Source organism: Bidens hawaiensis, unplaced genomic scaffold (assembly GCF_021521415.1).
Source record: "Bidens hawaiensis isolate Kalapana, Puna unplaced genomic scaffold, B.hawaiensis_p1.1 tig00008515_1, whole genome shotgun sequence".
NCBI lineage: Eukaryota > Viridiplantae > Streptophyta > Magnoliopsida > Asterales > Asteraceae > Bidens > Bidens hawaiensis.
In genome coordinates this window covers 677,679-704,972 of record NW_027491608.1, presented here as the reverse complement: position 1 = coordinate 704,972, position 27,294 = coordinate 677,679, and the positions used below count along the sequence as shown (strand labels likewise).

The 27,294-nt window shown below is 31.9% G+C and overlaps 1 protein-coding gene and 1 pseudogene across 2 annotated transcripts; one reads left to right on the top strand and one right to left on the bottom strand.

The window, feature by feature from the left end:
* Nucleotides 1-12,552: 12,552 nt before the first annotated feature.
* LOC143529238 (uncharacterized) lies at nt 12,553-13,172 on the bottom strand. Its single transcript, XM_077025062.1, has 2 exons — nt 13,115-13,172; nt 12,553-13,034 (listed from the first exon to the last, which is right to left on the bottom strand). The coding sequence occupies exons 1-2, from the start codon at nt 13,170-13,172 to the stop codon at nt 12,553-12,555; spliced, it is 540 nt and encodes a 179-aa protein (XP_076881177.1).
* A 4,550-nt stretch (nt 13,173-17,722) lies between these two features.
* Nucleotides 17,723-25,158, top strand: LOC143529271 (beta-galactosidase-like; annotated as a pseudogene). Its single transcript, XR_013134626.1, has 19 exons — nt 17,723-18,171; nt 18,266-18,361; nt 18,465-18,577; nt 18,692-18,758; nt 18,871-18,963; nt 19,049-19,192; nt 19,649-19,737; nt 19,830-19,935; nt 20,007-20,094; nt 21,103-21,221; nt 21,313-21,475; nt 21,804-21,976; nt 22,100-22,209; nt 22,433-22,542; nt 22,633-22,743; nt 22,856-22,966; nt 23,153-23,358; nt 23,449-23,785; nt 24,667-25,158. The product of XR_013134626.1 is annotated as a beta-galactosidase-like (transcript).
* The last annotated feature ends 2,136 nt before the right edge of the window (nt 25,159-27,294 follow it).

Sequence of the window (27,294 nt, the reverse complement as noted above, 5' to 3'; positions counted from 1 at the left end):
CACCTCTCTTATGTTTGTGTGTATATATATTATGCTTTCATTTACAATTGGGCTTTCGGCCTAGTGATCACAAGATGTTGGAATGTTTTGTCTTTTAAAGTGACGAGTGATCAAATCTTATAGGTGACAACGATAAATAAATAAATTTTAGTAAAAATTGTGCTTTCATTTGTTACTTTATATATGTATTTGTTTAATTTATAAACTTAAAACAAACAAATTTGTTGGCTTCACGAATTGTGCTCTTGTTGTTCAATTCAAGTGGAGACAATTAAACATCTTTTGGGAGAGTGTGATGTGGCAATTACGATTTTAAATGGTGTAGTTCGTTAGTTGGAGGTCACGTTTCCTTCGAACCATTCTCCTGTGGTTTGGCTTTGTGTGTCAATGCTTCAAGTTTTAGAAAAGAAAATAACTGATTGTTGAAGTTGTTATCAGGGCAGCTTGATGGGTGCTTTGGAGGTTTCGGATCGAAAAGATTTTCACTTATTGGTTGAGTAAACGGTACTTTATTTAGAATAAAAGTGTCAGTCTTTCATTCTTATGGTATTCTAGTATGTATTCAAAAGATATAGTAGGTTTGATAGAGCTACTTAAAAAAACAAACAAATTGACTATTACAAATAAAAACATTTACTTATGCTAAGGGTATTTGGGGCTTGGTTGAGCCCCAAGTGATCCAATCAAAACCTGACACATAGGCGATAACATGGTCCTGGATCAAGCCCCTCAACCAAGCCCCAGAGGGTGTAGTGGTCCAGGTGATCCGGGGCTTAATTGAATTTTTTATTTATTTTTTATTTTTCGTTATGCACACAATTATAAATTAAAATACTTCATTAAAACATAAATAAAAAGGAGAATAGAAACATAAATTTAAAACACATAAAAATAGTGTTTTTATTTTTTTTACCGCCAATTTCTTCCAAATAAGATCTTTTTCTTCCTCCATATCGTTTGGTCGGATAGCGGTAGATGGCTAAAGTATTTGCTAGAAATGCCAAACTCTTGAACCGATTTTTTGTATGTCGAGCTTCATCAATCGAGAAGAGGGTACTTGACAATTCGTTAAATTTTATCTCGAGATTCACCAATCCCGCTTCTCCAGTTTTCTTCTCCTGGCCTTTTTGGGATTGTTATGCGGGTTTAGCCGGCTCCGGTTGTGTGTTGATATTACCGTAACCCGAGCCCAAAATGGTTTTAAATTTGAGAAACTTAGAGAGGTTTTTAAATTATTAGAGAAAAATGTAGAGAGAATGGTTTGTTATTATTATAAAATGGGGTGGTTATTTATAGTGGGTTTGAATTAAAAAAAAATCACATTTAAAGCCACCAACGGCTATTTTTTAAAAATTTAACTAGCAAACGGCTAGTTTTGCCCCGCGGTCCCGGCCATGGGACTCGTCCGCTCCCCTAACCATTTGATGGGTGTAGTGTTCGCGAGTCACCCCCGCCATCTGGACCACGCCCCTTCCTTCACCCCCATTACCCACGGCCTTACAATTTTCTATTACATGCCAAATTATATAAATTGCTAGACATTGTTTTTTTTTTGGTTGTTCTTTATTTTATTTTGTTTTATTATATGTTTGTGACAATTTATCATATAAAATAATTGATTTTAACAATTAACTATCAAGGAATATGTTAACTAAAACCTTTCTGATTGGTTAACAAAAAGAAGGTGGTGTTGGGCATGTTGGCTATTTTGTTACCATCCGGGTCAGCTAGATAAACCATATTATAGACTCTTGACCCGACCCCACTTCGAAAATGACACAACTTTGGACGGCAGGCTGCTTGGGATGGGATGGTATGGGACAATATTATAAAATTAATTTCATCTTACTTTAATGTAAAAATTAATAAATAAAAAAAACACAATGATAAAGATTTTTTCTTCCGGATTAGATACGGAAGTGTTACTCTTTAAATCATTATCTAGTGATTTTTATCTTTAACGTGACCACTTAATGACAAGTTCATGCTTTTGTTTCATTGTTTATTTTGAAAGTTTAATAAAGTGTATGTTAAACAATAAAATATAAAAGAAAATGAGAAAAGATAATGATGTTGCTTAATGACAAATCCGTGTAACTTGTAAGCTACCCTTTGAATTTGTTGTGGGTTGGGATCTTACTAAAAGCAATAATTTCGTTAGTTAACGATAATATAATCCAATTCTCAAGCAAGTGAGCAACTGTGCCATTTTAAGTGCAATAAATTAGCATCAGTTTTTAACTTTTTATTAGGTTTAAAAACAATGGAAGATTGTTAATAATATACAATGTAATCCAATTATAACAAGGTTTTATATATTGCGATGAGATAAATCAAAACTTATAAATTTGTTCATAGTAAATATATAATGTTGATGGACGCGCGCACAGGGGATAAATGTGGTTCGTTATTCTTGTTGATATTGATGCAAGTAAATGGCTACAAACCTCAATTCGTAATCAAGGTCGATATCAAATCTATAATTGATGTTGATTATTTATTCTATTCATAAGAAAAATATACGTATTAAACATAGAAAGTTATGCATAAGCTATACACAAATATATCAATATGTAATTTGCATAATTTCACATATGAAAACGTAGTGTTTACATCCAAGCATAAACTAACAGACAACAAGTTGTGCCGCTACCCCCCTTTTAATTTGCAAAAACAAGTCTTTTAAAAACTAAATTGATAGATTTTAAAGTCATGAGATTACACTATACATGACTCATTTAACTCAGCTAAGTAGTTCTACAACTTCAAGCTCGATGAAACCAAAATTGTCAAATAACATGTATAAATATATGTTGGTTGTTAAGACACGTATTATAGCGTAGTGACGCTAATGCATAATTTCTCATGATTTTTTATAACAGATAGTTTTTTATCATTAATTAATGGAATATTAATATTATTTGACATTGATATTCACATTTATATTTATATATACATATAAAAGGAATAGTTGTTGTAGGGGGGCGCTTGCCGGCGGGACAAAGAAATCAAATCACCACACCATGAAGATAATGTAATCATATATTTAATTTACGAAGCAGGATTTAATTAGAAATATTGTGAACAAACGATTAAAGAAATAAATAGAAATAAAGGGCCGATGTATGTTTCAAACTAAATTTATAGCTTGCATGCACTCATCTCTCTTAAGTCTTAACGACCACACAGGCACAAAAGTCTTCCAATAAAGCAGATTCAATAATTGCACAATACCTAACTTAAAAGGGAGAGGTTTACAAAACGAAAAATTATTAAAACACGCATAGACTAATTAGTTTACCACAATGAAATTTGTTAAACGTTTTTATAGTCATACATTTTGCATTTTTAAACAGATAAAAAGAGAATAAATTAGCGAGATTAATTTACGCTTTGACCGGATAATGAGAGCGATTTACATATTAGAGTGTATATTTTATACCTAAGGTGTACATTTATGCTTAGAATGACCTCTTACGCTTAAAGTTTGCTTGTTGGCCCGATGCCACGCCCGGCAAAATTTAAGCATAATCATCATATTAAGTGTCGCGGTTGCATTGGTCAGCATCCGATCTTAGTTTATTTCCACCACCACACTTATAACGTTTATGATTAAAAAAAATTTAAAGCATGTTAATTGTAGTAAAACGATGATCTAACACTAACATGTCTTTGTGATGAAATGTCCCTTTAGAAAATAAGAGAAATGTGCAATATTTTACGCCATGCTTAAGTATTAATCAATATCAATATAGTCTTAACATTTATTTACTTGCGGTGGCGACTTTCACTTTTCTTAAAGGCAAGTTATATTATGTAACGTCTCCTAGTAAGGAGCCAGTGCAAAACTACATAAACATACAAACCCCATTTCAAACAAACACATGTCGATACAAAAAAGGAAACTACATAGTAGTGATTTTACATCGATATGGTCAATTAGATGCACAGTAATCTTGATGAACTCAAAGTTACTTCATAATTCTAAATTAGATGCATAATAATATGGTTCTACCACATACAATGATAAATACGAAACGGGTATATACCATTTAATAAAGTATTAGGTGTATCTTACTTAGTACTGACAAATTTTTTAAAGTTGAGTTGGTACAAGGATTTATATAATATTTAGAGGACTAGAAAGGATAAATTTGTCATCAGTTACAAAACAAGAAAAAAAAAAAAAAAAAAGCCCCTCACTTTTCCACCGAACCGAACATAAAAACATATTGCCTTTCATCCATTTACTTTCACTTCTCTATTTTTATTTATTTATTTATTTATTTTAATAAAAAGAACTCTTGTTTGATTGGCCTAGCATGACACGAAAACAATTAGGCTTTAATTGATATAAAAATGGATGTGTTTGATTGACTTGTTTAATTAACCAAGTCATGTTCAAGTTAGTATGTTTTAACATGTTTATTGAACAGGCCGACCCACTAACAAGTTATTACGCATTAATCCATTTTTACAATCCGTCAACTTTCAATTATTAAGATGTTAATAACATAAGTATCACCCGCTAGCCCGTTTGAAACGTTTAGATTAATGGGTTGAAACGGGTATATTCCAGTTACACGAGTAGGTCATGGAAACATTGTTTATCAAAGAAGCAATAAACATCAACTGAATTTCCTGTGTTTATATTAACTACTTAGGTGGTGTTTTTACGAAATAACATGAGTAAGGGCATGTTTGTTAGCCTCTTAGTGGTCATCTTAATGATTCATATCCTCTAAATGATTAAGAGGTAGTTAAGGCTACCTCTTAATCATTAAGAGGTTATGAACTATCAAGAGATAACATATCTACCGTAGCTATCCGAGAATACCTTATCAAGCATATTCCTCGTGAAAGTGTTCAAGCACTTCGAGGTATCGAATTAAATTTTACTTTCTCAGCCTAGTAGAAGACTACAAGAAGTATTTTAATTTTATTATTTCTTTAAAAGTCATAATATCAAGCAATAATGCAATAGAAACCCTATGCTAACAAAATGTAGACAAATAATAGTATTATCTTATACCCAAGTAAAAGCAAAAACAATAACAAATAACCACCCTTTAGAATATTCTTGAGATCACAGTGAATATTTAAAAATGCAATTATAAGTTATAACCACCATATTATAGTATTTCAATAAATAATAATAAAATATTAAATACCCATGATCTATTAGTATGGTGTTTGCCGATGTTTAAATTCTTACAAGTAGAAGACTATAAAGTTTTAAGGTGAAAAAATTAATTTATTGTTAAAAAAATATTAATAAATATTAGATAATTTGGACCTAATTTTTATGTGGGAAAATTCCCAAAATAGGTGTTTTTGAATACGTTTTTCAGGTTTTAAGTGTCATTTCCAACAAATTCCCATAATAGGTATCATAAACTAGTCGTGACGAATAGTTTATGATTACCCACGAGTAGTTTGTATAACCAATTAAAACTTGTCACGCGTCTATAAACTAATCGTAATGACCAGTTTCATGAATCATCTACTCGTAAAGATTAAATAAGTTTAAAGCCTCGTAATCAACGCCCACGAGTAAATAAGATATCCTTTAGTCGCGACGAGTAGATTCTAAAACCTTAAGAGTTGCGAGTAGTTTATCAAATTAACCACGACGATGAGTATGATTACCAAATGCATCAAACCGGTTTGTTTTACAAAACACTAACCGGAATGGTTAGTTTGTTTGGTCAACTAGTCGTTACGAGTAGATATTGGTCAACGGCTACTTTACATTCATTATACGAGTATTTTATTGGTAATTAACTAGTCTCGATAAGTTTACCTGGTAAACATTACGCATACGAGTAGTTCATATGTAGTTAACTCGTCGTGACTAGTTTGCATTCCCGATACGAGTATTTTATTAGTAATTAACTCGTTCTGATAAGTTTACCTGATTTACATTACCTATACGAGTAATTTATTGGTAGTTAATTCGTTGTGTCTAGTTTACCTTGTTTACATTCCTACACAAGTAGTTAATTAGTAGCTAACTCGTCTTGACTAGTTTAACATAACAATCTACCCGCCTCCTTACTTTATAGTCGAAACTAGTCGTTATTGGTTGTTTTGAAGTTGTTGGGTTTATATAAATGTCATGTTCTTGTTGTTTTGAACCCGCACATCAATGGAGGAGGAAATTGATAATATTGAGGTTTGTTACGGCGGAAAGTGGGAAGAAACAAAAGGAGCTACTGAGTATGTTTCGTTTGATTGTGGACGGCAAGGTGTATCTCTATCTTTGAGGTTCGGTTATTGTGAGTTTATAGATTTTGTTACTAGTCGTTTTAAAATAGGTCATGTTAAACGATTATCTTATAAGTTCTGTAATAAATTAGACACGACGAGTTAACTACCAATAAAGTACTCGTATAGGTAATGTAAATCATGTAAACTTATCAGAACGAGTTAATTACTAATAAAATACTCGTATCGGGAAGGTAAACAAGGTAAACTAGTCACGACTAGTTAACTGCATATGAACTACTCGTGTGCGTAATGTTTATCAGGTAAACTTATCGAAACGAGTTAATTACCAATAAAATACTCGTATAATGAATGTAAAGTAGTCGTTGACTAATATATACTCGTAACGACTAGTTGACCAAAGAAACTACCATTTCGGTTAGTGTTTTGTAAAACAAACCGGTCAGATGCATTTGGTAATCAAACACATCGTCGTGGTTAATTTGATAAACTACTCGCAACTCTTAAGGTTTTAGAATCTACTCGTCGCGACTAAAGGATATCTAATTTACTCGTGGGCATTGATTACGAGGCTTTAAACTTATTTAATCTTTACGAGTAGATGATTAATGAAACTGGTTATTACGGTTAGTTTATAGACGCGTGGCAAGTTTGAATTGGTTATACAAACTACTCGTGGGTAATCATGAACTATTCGTCACGACTAGTTTATGATACCTATTTTGAGAATTTGTTGGAAATGACACCTAAAACCTGAAAAACGTATTCATAAATGGCTATTTTGAGAATTTTCCATTTTTATGTTTATCCAGTAATTTAGATAAGATTGATTGAAAGCATGGGGATAATTTTCAATAGGTGTGAATTTAAGACGATCCAAATTTTAAATATTAAATATTAGTGTGTTAATTTGCTTAAAAAAAAGAAAATAAATGATATGTTTATAATTAGGCATTGACTATATAATTATAAAAGGTAACGGTTATTCAAACATCCTTTTTGAATATTCACACACCCTCTTAACACACATCTTAACTCTATATACATTATATAAAGGGTGTATGAATAACACATTCTTTATAAAAGGGGATGAGTTTTGAAATTGATTCCAGTTTTCAGACACAACCTTACTTTACGTGTATTGTTTCAAAATTAAGTTTGATTACCAAAATAGTATGTGTGATTAATTAAAAGTTTAAAATATTTTTCAATTAAAAATGATAGATATACCCTCACATGTAACATGTTAGGCATGTAAGGGATTTCTCAGTTAAACTTTTTTAGAATCCACACACATTACAAAAAGTAAAGCATACTATCCAAGCCTTTTACATGTAAACTTTAATATCGAACCCCATTATATCTTAAAAACTATAAGGACTAACTGTGTAATTAACTTTAATTTTAATACTTATGAGAAAAAATAGCTCCACAAAAATACAGTCGATTAAAGTGTATTTGTTAGTGATATAAGAGCATTCACATCTTATTTCATATATTTTCTCTATAATTTAGATAAAAAATATCATTTTATAAATTTATCTATCATTTTTTAAAATTCTTTCACATTCTATTCCCTACTCATATCCATAAATTAATTCTTTATTATTTTTTTCTCTTTTGTCTTATTATATAGTAAATGGTGATTGGTAGATATGTGATATATTATATGGTATGGATAAAAAATGAGTCTCTGTATTTAGGGATTTACTTTAGTTGCCATATAACTCATCCATATAATAGGGAATGGATTGGAGAGGTGATTTTGATGGTTTTCTTAAAATATACCCTAAATAATAAGGGTTTGACAACTTTAGAGAATGGGTTGAGAATGCTCTAAGATAAGTAAATCCTATATTAAAAAAGAAGGAGTAAAGTGCCATTTTCATCCTTATGGTTTGGCAAATAATGCGAATTTAGTTCAAAAAGTTTATTTTTTGCATATGGGCCCTCCACGTTTCTCAATTATTGCCAATTACATCCAAATCACTAACCCGTTAATTTTAATCGTTAAGTCAGGGGTAGACATGTATTTTCACTATTTATTTATTATAATATTTATTTCAGTGAACTGTCGTTTTCTTCCTTGTGGTTTGTCCAAATCTATGGTTTTAGTCCAATAGTTTCAAGTTTGCAATTTTCGTTCTTGTAGTTTATTTTCACTTGCAATTAAACCCGAATTTATTAACCTTGTTAAGTCTGGTTGTTAACCCATTTGCGTACCTCTCACGTGACGACCAGTGTTTTTGTTTTTCTCCCCAAATAAACCTCGGTCTGAATTTGCAAGCCCCTCACATGAGGGGTTGGGGTGTATTTAGAGAAATGGGAAAAGGAAGGAAAAAAACATGCCCCTCACGTGAAGCCGTGAAGGGCACACCGATGAGTTTAACGACCAGACTTAAACGAGATTAGGGAATTCGGGTTTAACCGAAAGTCAAATGAAACCATATGAAAGAAAATTGCAAATTTGAAACTACTGGACCAAAATTGCAGATTTTGACAAACCAGAGGGACGATAACCGTAGTTCATTGATATAAATATTATAATAAAGAAATAGTGAAAAGACATGTCTACCCCTAACTTAACGATTAAATTTAACGGGGTTAGTGATTTGGATGTAATTGGCAAGAACTGGGAAACATGGAGGGTCCATATGCAAAAAATAAACTTTTTAGACTAAATTCGCATAGTTTGTTAAATCACGAGTTTAACGACCAGACTTAAACGAGATTAGGGAATTCGGGTTTAACCGAAAGTCAAATGAAACCATATGAAAGAAAATTGCAAATTTGAAACTACTGGACCAAAATTGCAGATTTTGACAAACCAGAGGGACGATAACCGTAGTTCATTGATATAAATATTATAATAAAGAAATAGTGAAAAGACATGTCTACCCCTAACTTAACGATTAAATTTAACGGGGTTAGTGATTTGGATGTAATTGGCAAGAACTGGGAAACATGGAGGGTCCATATGCAAAAAATAAACTTTTTAGACTAAATTCGCATAGTTTGTTAAATCACGAGGACGAAAATGGCACTTTACTCAAAAAGAAGGCTAATGTTGTGAACATAATCATTTCATTTGTTTAATAGTTGTATTTTTCAAATTCGGTGAGACTCATCAATCAACAAGACCAAATTCAAACTATTATTGTACTTATTTATTTCCTCACAAAGCTGATTTTTAAGTCTAAAATAAAATGATGATTACTTTAAGGGACAAATATAAAATAGATTATTCTTGCCAAATGAGAAAAGATAAGAAATACTCCAAATTCATAACCAGGAACGTGAGAGCATTTTAAAAAAGAATGTTTGAATGAATACATATTAAAAATTTTTAAAACTTAAAACTAAACTAGTTGTCAAAACAAGTATTCCAAGTTTCTAACACAACCTATGAACCAAAACTTTTTTATCGACAAAATAAGATACATTTTTTAAAACTTGAGCGATGCAAGTTATCAATGTCACAAATTTAATTATGCTTGCATATGTATGGAAGTAGTGTTTAACAAGTCTTCGAGCATTCTCAACCCGTTCTTCATCCCTATCTCTATAATTACACTAAAAAACACTACATTTCTTTCTACTGTTCAATTAAATAATAATTTTATACCTTTATCATTACAGTTTTTTCTCTCCTATACTCACAACCAATCCAACAAATATTAAAAAATAAATAGGGGAAACAATGTTTTCCTAAATTTACAAAAAATCACTACATTTCTCTCTTCACCCTATAATTTACACTCATAATCACTCACAACTTCACCATACAATTTGCAAACTTTCCTCACATAAGGGGAGGGGTGGTGGATGTGGTGGCATCACTCATCACACACCCACCCAATCATATGGTGCCACATCACCAACCCAAAATCCATCACATGTGATGGTTTTTTACTAGGGGTGGTGGTGTGGTGTGATGGTGTGTGATGGATTTTTTTTTGTTTGTAACTTAAAAAATTAAAACAATATTTAATAGAACTTAAAAATAAAAACAATGGTTTACTATAACATAATTCAACAAATTAGAATTAAAAAATAAAAGTTACAGTAAACGTCTACTCCTCGTCTGAATCCGGGAATTCCAACCCTAAAGAACCTATAAGCTCAACTAGATCCCATCTCAACCGATAGTGAGTATTTTCACCCCGCAAGTCTAATTGGACATCATCGGGAACAGGAACTTGAGTCGGAGGATCCGGTACCCAATATGGAGAAATTGCATTTCCATCTTCTTTTATTAACATATTGTGTAATATGATGCATGCATACACGTAGCTAGAGACGTGGGTTTTTTCATTGCACGAACCGGTCGACTAAGTATGTACCATCTACCTTTTAAAACACCGAAAGCTCTCTCGACATCTTTTCTTGTCGATTCTTGCAACTTCTTGAACGCCTTTGGTCTCGACAGGAAACGAAAAGGCTTGCACAAAAACAGACCAGTGCGGGTAGATACCATCGACGAGATAGTAGCCACGTCTGTAACATCTCCCGTTGACAAAATACAGACATAAAGGTGCGGTGCCATTTGTTACGCTCTGTAACAACGGTGATGTGTACAGAACAGTGATGTTGTTTGAGCCGGGAACACCAAAATAAGAATGACAAATCGATAAATCATTTGACGCAACCGCTTCTAGTGAGATGGTCGGTCGTTTGATATAACCTTAACATACGCCCCACGCAACTCCCGTGGACAATTCCTCCATTCGATATGTGTACAATCGATGCTACCGAGCATCCCTGGAAAATGCCATCTAGCCTCGTGTGCGGCGTAAAGACGTGTAATGTCGTGTCTTGTTGGTTTTCGTAGAAACTCTTTGGCATACAATTTTATAATCGCGTTACAAAATAATTATAGACATTCACGTGAAGTTCTCTTAGACATTTGTAAGTATTCATCGAATTGGTCGGGTGGGTTACCTGTCGCTAGTTGACGAATAGTGGATGTGCATTTTTGAAGCGCCGTAAAACTTCGTTTGCCTCTCGCATCGTAAGATTCGTGAAACCATTCTTCGTTTGCTTCGACGTCGGCTACAATATTTAAGAATAAAGATTTCGGCAAACGAAAGCGTTCCCTAAACGTCTCGTCATTGTATTTCGGCTCCTCCACAAAATAGTCGTCCATTAGCACGTCGTGGGCATGTATACGATCACGCACCACCATTTTTTTCTTTGGACGGCTCGGGCCTTCAAGTTCTTTATATAGCAACGGGAACCATTCGAGAATGTTATCGTCCGAAGACGAAGAGCTATCGGTGTTTAAGGGCATCGAGTGTTTCGGAAATGACATATTTTTTTGTTGTGAATGAAGGGGAAGTTTGAGAGTGTTTTTGAGTTAGATTTGGTTTTGAGTTGGATTTTGTTTATGTTTTTGTTTTGGTTTTATATTGTTTTTTTATTTAAACCCCCCTCCTCCCAACGGTACAATTTTTTGGAAACCACCACTCATCAAGCGTGATGGCCATCACGCAAATCTCCTCCATTTCGTGTGACAAGATGGCGGCGGCGTTGTGGAGAATTTCACCACGCGTGATGGGTGATCCATCACGTGATGCCCCGTCCCCTCTAATTATTGGAAATGGGATGAGAATGCTCTTCTACAAATTTTTGACATTTCCGTTTTGAAAAAAAAACATAGATAGTCCTTGTGACACTTTTGAGTTTGAATTCAAAGTTGTGGTTAATTACTACAATAGTACAATTTATAAGGCTATTTGTTATGGTTTAACAAACTTAGCTAGTTAAAATGTCATATCAATACCACATCACTGCCATGCAAACAACACTTTTTAACTAGCCAATCATTTAATTGGTACGTTATGGTTTAACTTGTAGGCAATTATTTTCTAATCATTGTTCTTATATTTATTTATTTTTTTTTCTTGATTTTATTAAAAAGCAACATAAATATAACATAAATATTACTTAAAAAAAATACAAACCAAGTTTCAAATAACAAACTACAATAATGCGAACTAATAAATAAAAATATAAAAGCGTTTAGTTTTGTTGATATTTCGCACGAGTTGATTCTTTCATTGCCTCCAATATAAGTCGGTCCTCTGTCGGTAAATGTGAAGTGTCTTTCGCGAGGACAGCAAAATCTTTTTCCCTTTCTCGTTCCTTTTGCCGTGCCAATAGCAGTTGTTGTCTCTCTTCATGCATTTGTTTACTTTCCACGTGAGTTTGTTTTCTAAACGAGATAATCTCTTTAAGTTTATCGTCCAAACTTTCAAAATGGGTCTTCACATCGGGATTCATTGTAGATGAGGAGGTTCGTCGGGATCTCGCCGCCTCCTTGCTTTAGTCTCTACCGGTTGGTCGAGGTAGTTCCTCCACTTCATCAAACTCAAAGTCGGCATCAAATCCGTTTAAGTTTATATGGGATCGAGCATCCGAAACAGCCTTAGACGAAGTTGGTTCAGTTGTAGAAGTGGAGGTCTTGGATAGTTGGGACGATCGATTGACCTTCATCAGGGGAACAAGATGCCACTTTGCCGATTTATTGATTACCTCCCAAGGTTCAATCATCGTAAACGAATGTGATTTTTCGGCTCTATATTGTTTATGGGCCTCTTTCATTACATCGAAATCATTTGTACCGCTTTTTCTATTTCGATTGTTTGCAAGTCGGTCGTAAATGTTGTTGAAATATGTGAGTTTGGTGCGCATTGCCGTCCATTTTCCGGAAATGGCGTCGGGATTACGGTAATCACCCCGACCCATTGCTTGAAAAAACTTGGCCCGAATATCCGCCCAAAATACATTAGTACTCTGACCATCGCCTGATAAAAAACAGACGTAACATTAGTAATAAGATAAAATAAAACAAACTAGCACTTGTAAAACAAATATTAGTAATTACCCTTGATGGAATTTTCCGACGCATCAACCCAAACACGCGTCAATGCAAGCTCCTCCATCGGAGTCCACTTCTCTACTTCACGAGATTCTTTTGGTTCGATGGTCGGTTGTGTTTTTTTTTGTGTGTTTTCGTTTAGAGGTGGCTGGTTTTGTTTGAGGTAACGGTTGTGACTCGGGTGTTGGTTGGGTTTCGGGTACTTGAGACGAGAAGAAAAATTCAGGGCTTTGCGGCACGGGCATTATCGGTCGATACACACCCTCGTTTAGTAGTTGGTTATAAAAATATGGGTTATTCGGATCAATTGGTGGAAGGTTAGCCCATAACGGGTTTCTCAAATTCTACTCATGTTCGGCTCCATATTTGAAAAATAAGAGATTATTTATAAAAATTGAGAAAGGAAAGGAATAAAAATATATGTCTGTTGGTTGAAATGTGTCTTATGCATGCATATATATATAGAGAGAGAGAGAGTTTAAGTGATTAATTAATTAATTTGCTTTTAAACAGTTAGCCGTTGTCAAAGTCAAACTGCATGTGCTTTTATTTACCTTGGGACCACAAATCTCAACCATTTTCATCCGTTAAGTCCTTGGCGCTTTCATCCATATTGCCATTTTGACACCAGATTTAATATTGGTTGCATGGGTTGGCGGCGTTAAAAAAGATGACATGGCATGTTTGGCTGTTAGGCGTGAAGGCATAACAATCAGCCTAAATGTTTAGATTGTATGTATGCGATCTTATTTAACGTATTATATAGAAATTAGAAAGTGAACATGCAATAAAATATTCAAGTGGATAGCTTTTTCTAACAATCTTTTTTGTAAGACACGAACATAAGCCGTGACACGAGGAGGATAATTGGCAATGTCCAAAAAACAAAATCAAATCATAATATTTGTTATTATATTGTTGATATATGTGGTCTCCCACGCAAAATTTTATAATACAAACCCAACCGGTTTATAGTTTTATACTAAACCATCCACTTTGAATTAAAATCATTTCTCATCATTTTTCTATTTTAATAGAAACCGGCCCGGTTCATCGTATGAGCATGACATAAGAGTGCTCGGTTTACGATCACTTTAAATAAAGTTATTTATTAAACAATAAGAAAATATGATATTTTGTTGTAAGCACCACTCTTTAACGAAAGAATTACTGAATTACTTGGTAAAAAGAAAAATTATATAAAAAAGCTATTATATTAGTTAACACATTTTCTCTGTGTTTTTTCCTTTATAAATCAATCTAATGATTGTTCTCATGCTTCACAAAACAACCAAATGCTCTTTCTTTCATGATTATAAACTTATCGTAACTAATTTAGAGTTAATAATATATTTAAAAATATAAAATAGTATTTAACTATTCTTGTTTATTTCGAACAATTTAATATGTTCAATTAATTGTTGTTTTGTTGATGTTTTATATAACATAATAGAATGTTTAACTGTAATCTTTATATTTATATGTTGTAACATTTAAATTTTTTCAGCTTATACCAATATATCAAATGAGACTATAACCTACAACTCATCATTATTTTAAAATTAGATATCTAACTCTAATGCACACTTTTTTACAATAACTTCACATGAATCAATGAATCTCACTTGAAAGATAAAGTTTTATTCAGTATTTTGATACCGATAGATCTAAAGTAATCTAATTCATCAGTTTTAAGCATATATATATATATATATATATGATATTTTGTTTTATTTATTTATTTAATCTTATCCATTTAAAAAATTATTTATTCTTATGTTTAAAGATTTGTATTTTTATATTTTAACGACAAATGTGTGTATAAGATTGAAAGGAGCCTAGAAAGAACAATACTAAAAAAGAGAGTATAATATTATCCTTAATAAATTAAAAAGAAGTATGGACAATGACAAAGACAGATGTAGAGAATCTTATTGGACATTGGATTGGGGAAAGCTGCTGTAAAAAAGTGTTCTTCCTTCGATAAACAAGACAGCTTAAATGTTTGTACGGTTCTACACAACTTTTTGTTAATAGCGGTAAAAAAAATATAATAATTTATATATTAACCGAACACTTAGGCTTAACAACATAATTATGTTAAGCACATGTTTGTACCCAAGAACTAAAAGTTATCTTAATTAATACTCCCTTAAGTTAATGTGGAGCTAAGCTCATTTTGTTAAAACATGAACGATGAAGTATATTATTGATGTAAAGTAGATTAAGGGGTTGTTTGTTTACATCTGAATGGAATCATTCAGATGTAAACATCTGATTCATTCAGACTGTTTGGTTCCAAATAGAAAAAACATCTGCATGATTAAAATTATGTTTGAATCATTCAGACTTATTGTCGTTGCTGAATGGAATAGTGACTCATTTAAATCTGAATAAACCAAACAACCCTTAAATGTTTTTAGGCTATGGACACTGGACAAAATGATTTGCTTGTAACTTTTTTCATCATTTGGCGCTACTTGGATGACATTCAAAGGGATCTAGCCTATTTCACAAATGTTTTGGAGGTGATGTGGAAATGGAAACCAGTAACCACCTAGCCATTGGTGTCCCTATTCTTCTTTCGTAATACTCAGTCTTATCACTAGCTATCGAGATTACTATGTTTAAAATGCAAAAAATTATTATTATTCTTAGTCTTATTAAAACTTTTAGTAAAAATCTTAAAAAAATTTAAAAAAATCATTTGATTATTAATCGTCATGCTATTACAACATTTGTATATTTTACATGATTGTGTTTTTGATAAATTTTAAACATTTTAGGGGCAAACTATTGTACTAAACTAAAGTACTATTACTTATACTTGAGTTTTGAAAAATCAAATCAATTGTTAGTTTGACTTTGCAAACATATCAACACATAAAACGCGTAATTGCGATAAAGTAAAAAAACTTGCAAAATGGATTAACATCCGTTATTTATCATTTTATTGTAAGGATACATGTTAAATATTCTTTTAAACCACAAACATGATATTGGTAGTTTTGTTTTCGTGGTCCCGCTTATTATTTTAGTGATACGGTTTGTAACCAAAGCTATTTTCAAAATCAAAAAGTACTCCTTTACCGCTTGAAAATATTGTACTACAAGCATCTAATATAAATCTAATATTCCTTTTTAAACTATTTCTAATAAAAAGATATTTACTTGTTGTATACTTTTGACTATCTTAAAAAGTTTAGGCTAAAAATAATTATATTCAAAATTTGGTGCATTTAACACAAAACAAACTTTAAGCATAGAATTTGAAGAATGGAATAACTTTTACCTAGTACATGAAAGATAAATAAAATACAATAAAAGAGAAATATTTATATAGTTTTATGGTTGTCTATATCAAATATTTTGGTATTAAACAATCATTCTATAGCATTGAGTGCCAATTATCACACAAGTTTTGTCTACTTTATGACTTGAACCCGCACCTTAATAGTCCCATTAGTTTTGATTAATTAGTTTTTATTTGGCATAATGGTATCCGAGCGTGTAACAGACTAATTGCTGGTCTATCTTTTTGAGGGTAGGGTTCACACTCCATAATAAACGAGTTAAGCGAATTTGAAAGTGAAGTCGTTAAAAAAAAGTTCATAACTTCAACTCATTTAAAAGACTTTAATATAGGCTTTATGTTATTTTCTGTCATATTGATATGACTTTCTTTTCTGTCACCTAGCCTAAAAAGTAGTTTTATAATCTAAAATATATTTCAATTTTTTTTTGTAATTGCATTAAAATAAAATACCTTTAATTTAGATGGAAAATAATATTATTTCTAAATTTAAGTAAAAAAAATATAGATGAAAAAAAAACAATTTTAAGTAATAAATTTTCAAAAAGGGTATTAAAAATATTATTTCTAAATTTTATAATCTAAAATATATTTCAACTTTTTTCCGTCATAACATTAAAATAAAATACCTTTAATATAGATGGAAAAATAATATTATTTCTAAATTTAAGTAAAAAATATAGATGAAAAAAAACATTTTTAAGTAATAAATTTTCAAAAAGGGTATTAAAAATATTATTTCTAAATTTTATAATCTAAAATATTTCAATTTTTTTTGTCATAGCATTAAAATAAAATACCTTTAATATAGATGGAAAAATAATATTATTTCTAAATTTAAGTAAAAAATAGATGGAAAATAAAACATTTTTAAGTAATAAATTTTCAAAAAGGGTATTAAAAATATTATTTCTAAATTTTATAATCTAAAATATATTTCAACTTTTTTATGTCATAGCATTAAAATAAAATACCTTTAATATAGATGGAAAATAATATTATTTCTAAATTTAAGTAAAAAAAATATAGATGAAAAAAAACAATTTCAAGTAATAAATTTTCAAAAAGGGTATTAAAGATATTATTTCTAAATTTATAATCTAAAATATATTTAAACTTTTTTTTGTCATAGCATTAAAATAAAATACATTTAATATCGATGGAAAAATAATATTATTTATAAATTTAAGTAAAAAAATATAGATGAAAAAAAAACAATTTTAAGTAATAAATTTTCAAAAAGGGTATTAAAAATATTATTTCTAAATTTAAATGGACCAAAATGTAGGACCTTAACTATTGCAGACAAACCCAATCTTCCTTGTTTAAATGCAGCTTCAAAACCCTCATTCTTCTCCCAACATTCAATCACCCACTTCTTTCATCTTCATCTTTTTCCTCAAAAGCTGCTACTAATACAAAAAAACCAAAACTTTACACTTTACAACAAACTCAAGAACTAGAATCTTGATTTTGTGGGTTTTTTTGATTTCTTGAATTTTTAAGTTACAAAAATCAAGAAATATCAAAGATTTTAGTGGGCTTAAGTTAAAAACAGAAGCTTTGGTGTTCAAGAAACATGGTTTTTTTGGGAATGTGTAAATTTAATTTAATGTTGGTGGTTTTATTGTGTTCTTGGGTTGCTTTATGCTATGGTTCTGTTTCTTATGACCATAAAGCTATCTCCATTAATGGCCAAAGAAAGATTCTTATTTCTGGATCTATTCATTATCCTAGAAGCACCCCTGAGGTATAATTTATCAATGCACTTATTTTCTTGATTATTATTATTTAAAAAAAAACCCTTTTTAAATTTTTTTTTTCTAAATATTTTGATGTTTCAGATGTGGCCAGATCTTATTCAGAAGGCAAAAGAAGGAGGTTTGGATGTGATTCAAACTTATGTTTTCTGGAATGGTCATGAACCTCAACCTGGGCAAGTAAGTGTTTTATTTATTTGTTTATTTCAATAATAGTTCAACAAATTATTTATTTAAAAAACTGTTCTTTTAATTTCAAGAATCTTTTCTTTTGTTTTCCCAGTATTATTTTGAAGATAGATATGATTTGGTGAACTTTATTAAGCTAATAAAGCAAGCTGGACTTTATGCTCATCTCAGAATTGGTCCTTATGCTTGTGCTGAATGGAACTTTGGGTAATTTTTTATTTTTATTTTTTTTACAAAATTCCATAACTATATTAAATTCATTTAAAAAAATTAAAAAAAATTAGTTACACACTTACACTGCAATTTTCTTTTTAATTTCAGGGGATTTCCTGTTTGGTTTAAATATGTTCCAGGAATTAGTTTTAGAACAGATAATGGTCCTTTCAAGGTATGCCTCACAATCTTTGAATATTTTCCATAACTTTTTATTATAAATTTAAATTATTTATGGATATTGTGAAATGAGCATGTAATTATTATATTTTTTTTTTTATAAATAGGCTGCTATGGAAAAGTTCACAAGGCACATAGTGAATATGATGAAAGCAGAAAGATTATATGAGACTCAAGGTGGTCCAATTATTCTATCTCAGGTAGTCAAAACCACTCATTTCACCAAGATGACTGAAAATTTGCAAAATTGTATTATAAGTATTTATAACAAAGTTAATGTGACAGATTGAAAATGAATATGGACCATTGGAGTATGAACTCGGAGCACCGGCTCGGGCGTATACGAAATGGGCTGCACAAATGGCGGTGGGTCTAGGAACCGGTGTACCGTGGGTCATGTGCAAACAAGATGATGCTCCTGACCCTGTTGTAAGTGCACCATCTAGCTATACATGTTTTTAGTACATGTTGACTTTTTATGTTGACTTTTTTCTTGTCAGTTATTTGATCACATGACTTTTTTCATGATGTATATCCCCCAAAAAGAAACTTTTAGTGTAAAAAGATAAAAAAAAGTTATTATTTTGTGCATACCATGGGAAAAGTTGAAATCTTGATCAGTAATTGCATTATGTGCAAATTTGTGCTCATGTTGACTTTTGTCTTGTCATATTCTTGACCACATGACTATTTTCATGCTTTGTCCTAAAAAAAGAAACTTTTAATTGTAAAAAGATGAAAACAAATTATTATTTTGTGCATACCATGTGGGAAAGTTAAAATCTTGTTTAGTAATGGTATTATGTGCTCTAATTTATTACCTTTTTTTTTAATTTTAACTTTATAACATTAATAATCATTATATGTTGGTTCTTTTATTGACAGATTAACACTTGCAATGGTTTCTACTGTGACTATTTCTCTCCCAACAAAAATTTCAAACCGAAGATGTGGACGGAAGCATGGACAGGATGGTAATTTCATTTAATTCACTGTGAATCCGTTATCCTTTTGTTTTTTGGTTTTATTTGATTGATTTGTTTTTTTAAAATATGAATAAATACAGGTTCACTGAGTTTGGAGGGGCAGTTCCTTATAGACCAGCTGAAGACTTGGCATATTCAGTAGCTAAATTTATTCAGAGTGGTGGATCTTTTATCAATTATTATATGGTAAATTAAATATTTGTTGTATTTTTATTTTATTAGTTCACCCATAAAAGTTATTATATTTTTTGTGATAGTATCATGGAGGAACTAACTTTGGGCGGACTGCGGGTGGCCCGTTTATCGCCACAAGCTATGACTATGATGCTCCTCTTGATGAATATGGTATGTTATAAGCACGTGAATGTGTTATTTGCAAATTTGAATATTAATATAAAGTTGCATGGGCTTCTAATTCGGGTCAACTTTGGGTATATTAATGCTTAATAGAGTTTTCTATTCATGTATTTTGTCTCATCACAGATGATACGTTACGCATGTTATATCATTAAAAGTGTAGATAAATGAAAGAACTCATTAATCATTATCAATAAGTTATGCGTCATATATTATATTCTTTGACCTTTCTATATACTTTAAGAGCAACCTGATGTGCATATTATATGTTTCTTGGAAACTTTTGAAGTTAAAACTACATATTTTCTCATTGTCAACATTACAAGTCAACTACAGGTGTTGACTTTCACTTGCAAGACTTTTTTTCTTCTTTATATGTATTTCATTATGATAAATTAAATCAAATTTATCTATTTTGCTATTATCATTAGTCCAAATAGATTGATGGTATCAACTTTGGCTCATATGGTTCTTTCTTTAACTATACTTTAAGAGCAACCTGATGTGCATATTATATGTTTCTTGGAAACTTTTGAAGTTAAAACTACATATTTTCTCATTGTCAACATTACAAGTCAACTACAGGTGTTGACTTTCACTTGCAAGACTTTTTTTCTTCTTTATATGTATTTCATTATGATAAATTAAATCAAATTTATCTATTTTGCTATTATCATTAGTCCAAATAGATTGATGGTATCAACTTTGGCTCATATGGTTCTTTCTTTAACTATTGATAAAAGGGCGTTTTAGACATTTCACAATGGTAAACCTTTAGCTATTGATAAAAGGGCATTTTAGACATTTAACAAAGATAAACCTTTAGATATCATCAGCACCATAAACTTGCCAAAGTTCGTATTGAACATGTTCTTTCACAACTTGCCCCTACCAACTAACTTAACTAACACCAGGCAACTTTACTAAACATGTTCTTTCACAAATACTCAACATTTAACTTAAACTTGTCATAAAGTTTTTTTGCTCTATTTATAGGACTAAAACGGGAAGCAAAATGGGGACATCTGAAAGATTTGCATAGAGCCATTAAACTATGCGAGCCCGCTTTAGTCAACGGTGATCCCTCTATTATCACCCTTGGAAACTATCAAAAGGTTGGATTATTTTTTTTTGTCGATTTATGATCACAATATCCATGTCAGCAACGGACACCACCTCTTACATTTGTTGTCTTTATAATTATAGGCATATGTGTACAAATACAAGGCTGGAGGCTGTGCTGCTTTCCTTTCAAATAACAACCGAGATGCTTATGCAACCGTGAACTTTAGAAACCTACGCTATAATCTCCCTCCTTGGTCTATAAGCATTCTTCCCGACTGCAAGAACACTTTATAATACCGCAAGGGTGAGAAAGATTATAAACTTTTTCTTATTTTAGTTAAAGAATAGGATTACCAACTTTTTTACCAGAAAAATATAACAAAGATCCAATCTTTTTCATGTTAAAGTAACCAATGTTCAAAGATTTTGATTTAAAGTTGGTTACATTTTGAGAATATTGCCTAGAATTGTATTCTTAATAGCTTGGAAGTCAAATTATTAATTTAGATTTTATTATTATAATTGGTTTTAACCTCATTTTCAAGTGAAAGTTACCTTTATGCATATTAGAGTCAAAGGTTTGCATTTGTTTATTGTTATTAATGATGTGTAAATGTGGTTGATATTAACAGGTAGGTTCACAAACCGCATTGATGGAGATGACTTCAGCGGGAGGAGGATTTTCTTGGCAGTCATATAATGATCAAACTGAAACATATGATGACAATTCATTTACGACCGTTGGATTATTAGAGCAACTTAATGTCACTAGAGATTCTTCGGATTATTTGTGGTACATGACAGAGTAAGTGCAACCTTTTGTTATTTTCATGTAGCATTTTGCATTACATAGTCAAAAAAGCTGTTACGGGTTGCCTGACCCGACCCGACCCAAATAACTAATACTAAAATGACCCGTTTCATGCAGTGTCCGGGTTGGTTCCAATGAGAGGTTTTTGAAAAGCGGGAAGTGGCCTACACTTACAGTCTTATCTGCAGGCCATGCTTTGCATGTTTTCATCAATGGGCAGTTATCAGGTAAGAAGTTTGAAGATAATATTTTGTCATTATTTTGATATTCTTATTCTAGAGATATGTCCTTTTTAATTTAATAAAATTTTATTATATAAAGAATTTTTTTGTATTTTCTTGGCTATGCACAAAGCATATTAATGAACCGTGTACATACTATGTTTTTGTTTTCCATTTTGTGCAACAATTATTGTATAATATAACCCATTCTGAATATTGCTTTATTTAGGAACTGTCTATGGAAGTCAAGCAAATCCAAAAATAACGTTTAATAAACCGGTAAATCTAAGAGCTGGTGTGAACAAGATTTCTCTACTAAGCATTGCTGTTGGTCTCCCGGTATGCCCTGTCTCTATATGTATATATACATTCATAATACATACACACAAATGCATGTAAGTCTTATGGTTATATTATATGGTTTTATAGAACATCGGTCCACATTTTGAGACATGGAACGCGGGTGTTCTTGGTCCAGTCACACTCTATGGTCTCAATCAAGGAAAACGAGACTTGACTTGGCAAAAATGGTCTCATAAGGTATGTCTTTCATCTCTTCGTTTCACATTGTAAGACAATGAAAATGACGAATGCTAAATACGCCAAGAAAATCATACCAATGTTCTTACTTGAAGTTTAAATGTTTGACCAGGTTGGCCTTAAAGGCGAAGCTTTAAGTCTTCACTCGCTCATGGGGAGTTCTTCTGTTGAGTGGATTCAAGGTGCTTACGTGTCTCAGAAACAACCGTTAACATGGTACAAGGTAAGATTACCATCTCATGTTATGCACTCTTTAAATCATAAAAGGTTGATTTTTCACACTACCCTTTAATAAAGACATATAAATGAATCTTAAAATCACTAAGGATTTGATACTTTTAATATCACAAAAAAGCGTTACGGTTTTTTTGCATGATGGATTGACACATGTTCTTTTTTATTTTTCAAGAGTATTTTCAATGCTCCGGGTGGAAATGAACCTTTGGCTTTAGACATGAGCACTATGGGAAAAGGTCAAATATGGATAAACGGTCAAAGCATTGGACGTTATTGGCCTGCATACAAGGCGCGTGGATCTTGTAGCACTTGTAGTTATGCTGGATATTTTGATGAGAAAAAATGTTTAAGCAAATGCGGCGAATCTTCCCAAAAATGGTAAGAAAGATTTTGTCTCTTTCCACCTCCCCCCCCTTCCTAAAATCTTGACGTCGCATTTTGTAACCGATAATCTGATATTTTTTTCAGGTACCACGTGCCTCGGTCATGGTTAAAACCTAGAGGAAACTTAATGGTTGTGTTTGAAGAATTAGGAGGAACACCGTATGGAATATCACTGGTTAAAAGATCAGTTTACAGTGTGTGTGCTGATATATACGAGTGGCAGCCTTCATTAATGAACTATGAAATGCAAACTTCTGGTAAAGCGACTAAACCGTTGAGGCCGAAAGCTCACCTTTCGTGCAGCCCGGGCCAGAAAATATCTTCTATAAAATTTGCTAGTTTCGGCACCCCGTTAGGCGGTTGTGGTAGTTACAGTGAGGGTAGCTGCCATGCTCATCACTCCTACGATGCGTTTAATAAGGTAGTTATTTTTCTTGCTCATGAGTTTAAAATAATGGCCAGCAATTATTTACATACATTCTTTTTTTGTGATTTAGGGTGTGTTTTGTTTTTAGACAATTTTATTTTAATTTTACCAATTTGAGTTGGTAAATAAAGACCCTCAAAATCAATCTTTATTTCTTACAAATCTGTACAAATAGGACCCACAAAATAAAAATACTCACTTTCAAACTGGTTGCAGTGGCAAGTATTTTGAGTCCTAGCACTGTGCAACCCGTTTGAAAGTGATCTTATTGGTTAGGGGTGTCAATCGTGTTGGGTTGGTAGGTTTAAATGTTTAACCCAAACACAACCATATTTTTATCCGTGTCAAAACATCAACCCTAATCCACACACACATAATCGTTAAGGCTGTTTCCGAGAATCGTGAAAATTTTTTGGGCCGGAGGCGAAAAAAAATTTGGGCCTTAAATTAGTTGAGTAATTGGGTTTAAACATTAAGAATACATTTTTTTTTCAAAAAATATATAATTTTTATCGAAAAAAATTTGGGCCTATCGGAGTGTTGGGCCGGGGTCGGTCGACCACACGGCCCTGCCTCATAGCCAGCCTTGAAAATCGTGTGTTCAACCCAACTATTTAAACGTGCCAAATGGGTTGATAGGTAATCAAGTTGTATGCGTGTTAATCGGGTTGGTGGGTTGTAAAAGTTCAAAACGGGTTAAAGGGTCTACCCGTTTGATAAAAGGTGAATCTGAATACAACCTTTTTTTAAACGGGTTAGATATCATATGCCAACCCAAAACCTAATTACTTTGTGTCCTGTCGGAATTAGCAGCGTTGGGTCCCATGAGTTTTTACCAAAAATACTAATATTTTTGCGGTTTTTAATATATGCAGTATTGTGTTGGACAACAATCATGCACAGTACCTGTAACACCTGAGATATTTGGAGGTGATCCTTGCCCGAAAGTAATGAAGAAGCTTTCGGTTGAAGCTATTTGCAGTTGAAAACAAGAAAGAAAAAGTTGAAAGTTTCAAGAACAGCAATTTGGTTTGAATTTATTTAAAATTTTTATAGTTTATTTAAAATTCAATATGATGGAGTTTTGCCAAAGGTGAAGTTGTACAGATATGCAACACACCATTGTGGTTCAAAACTGTGTCGTATATAGTCTTTAAAGATTGGTGTAAATAAAGTTGGCTCGCACACGAATTTAATAGTATTAGGAAAGCTCTTTGAGACTCGTGATTCGAGTCCATCGGCTTATTTGAATTCAAATGTTAAAGCTCCTGGCTTTTTTTTCCTATCTCTGTAGAAGCAATATGTTATTGCTTTATCATTTTAAAACACTTGAAGATGGTAATATTTCATCAAGTTTCTCAAATTTATTATGTGTTACATTATGATGATCTTTTTGAATCTGTTTTGCTTCTTGATATTGAATATGAAGTGTGGTTTAGGAAAGGAAAACAAATGCCGGTTCAAACCCGACAAGGGGCTATTCATATGAAGAATAGCGATATTCTTAATAGGAATAAAAAAGTAATCGATTGTACAAATATAAACCACAAGCCATTTAATGATCAGCATACATATCATTTTACCAACCGTTAACACAAAGAATGCATACGAAGCAATAAGCATGTGCCCAAAGAACAAAATACCCGAAACCACCTTCGTGATTTCCAACTTTGTCAAATAATAAAACTCTATACTCTTTTATGTTTGTATTTGTCATATTAAAACCATATACATTAAATAATTATGAATTTGACGATATTGAGGATTATATAGAAGCTCCTAAGTAAAAAGGTAATTGGTGTTCACGTCTACGTGTAATTTGTTTCACTAAGTTATGCTTGTTCATCTATATTCAGTTATGTTAGTTCGCTTGCATTCGTGTAGAGTTCGTTTATACTGTTAATTGAGCACATATAAGCGAATACACACACATCCATGAGGTCGATCCCTGCAAAATAATATTCGCCACATGACTGATTTGTGCACTTAATTATATAAAATACAAATACTCATGCCCAAACGAAATTCACACATCCCACCAACGGCCACAATCACACAACCAAAATTATAATAATACCAATATCAATGAACTTCAAACCCCTTTTATTTATTTTTTATATTATATATTAATTTTGAAAGTTCTCTTCATTCACAGGTTTCCTCTTCATTGCCTCATCATTTTGTATCTTAGGCATGCTATGCTGTACCTTAGTAGGACCATTAATATGTACTTCTTCGTTCACGTGATGTCAGTTCATTCGTGTCCGTTAACTTCATGTTAATGTCACATCACTCATTTTACCTATTCTTTTACTTCATTTCACTTATAATAAATAGTTTAACTCCACTTAATCTCTCAATTTAATTTAAAAATAATTTTTAAAGTCCTTTAACATATTTAACATATCTTGTCTCTAACGTCTTTAAACCCATAGAGTGATTTTCCCCTGATTAAATTTATATCAAATCAGCTTTAGTATCATAATACTTTACCTACCCTCTCTTTCTTTTTTACGTGACATTTTAACAGGGGTGGCTGATTGGGTGGGCGATGTGGTCGTCCGGTCGGGAAACGTCTTTTTCAGGGGCACAATTTTTTTAAAAAAATTCTCAATCTTACATATATAGAATATCCGAACACTTATAATCTCACTAATTTTACAATATCTAAATACCTTTTAGACCCACTTTTTCAAAATATTCAAAGATTTATTGGCTCATTAAAAATTGAAAAAAGGTCAATTACATGAAATTAATCAATAAAAGTTAAATAAAATAAATGAAACGAATAGTCAGGACAACAACATCGATTTCGAACACCAACGGTCACGGTATCATCTGTAAAAAAAGTTTTTTGAAATTGTAGTTATTGAAATTTTATTTACTATCCACAATGGCCCAAGAAAATTTAGTGGGTTGTCAATGATAATTATTGAGAACGGAATATTAGAAAACATAAACTACGAAAAGTTGATTCACCATTTTGCTATTAAGAATAACTTCACAAATCCTCAGCTAGCTATCAGCCTATTTAGTATGTTATAAACTTATTCTAATACTATAAAATTGCTAATCGTTATATTTATTGCTATAACTTTAATCATTATTTTTAAAAAAATATATTTACATTATTTAATACTATTTTTATTTTAGCTCGGCGTGAATTATAAGAGCATCTCTAATGGTGGAGATGTGGCACCGGTCTGAATTCCAAACCAAACCCATAGAAGGATGTTTCCATTGAAGATGGCCAGCTGGATGAGAGAGACGAGGGACCGTATCGTAATTCCGGAATGCTTCAAAAGTGTACGACATGTTCCACTTCAACAAAGCAAATACATGCTCAGCTTATTTTCCAATTCCAAATCCCTGTTTGTTTCATAAATGGTTCAAATCAATATCAGATTTATCCCTATTTTTCATAGTTTGTATTTTGTAAGAGAAGGTGAGTTAGTGACAGGAAAGAAGAGAAGAAGAGAGAGAGAGAGAGGTTAATAAACTAA

What these genes read in the sequence shown, in the direction of transcription:
- LOC143529238 (XM_077025062.1), bottom strand. Translation starts at nt 13,172, where the DNA reads ATGGAGGAGCTTGCATTGACGCGTGTTTGGGTTGATGCGTCGGAAAAT. An exon ending in GTCGGAAAATTCCATCAAGG is followed by an intron (nt 13,035 to 13,114) that starts GTAATTACTAAT and finishes GTTTTTTATCAG; the next exon opens with GCGATGGTCAGAGTACTAAT.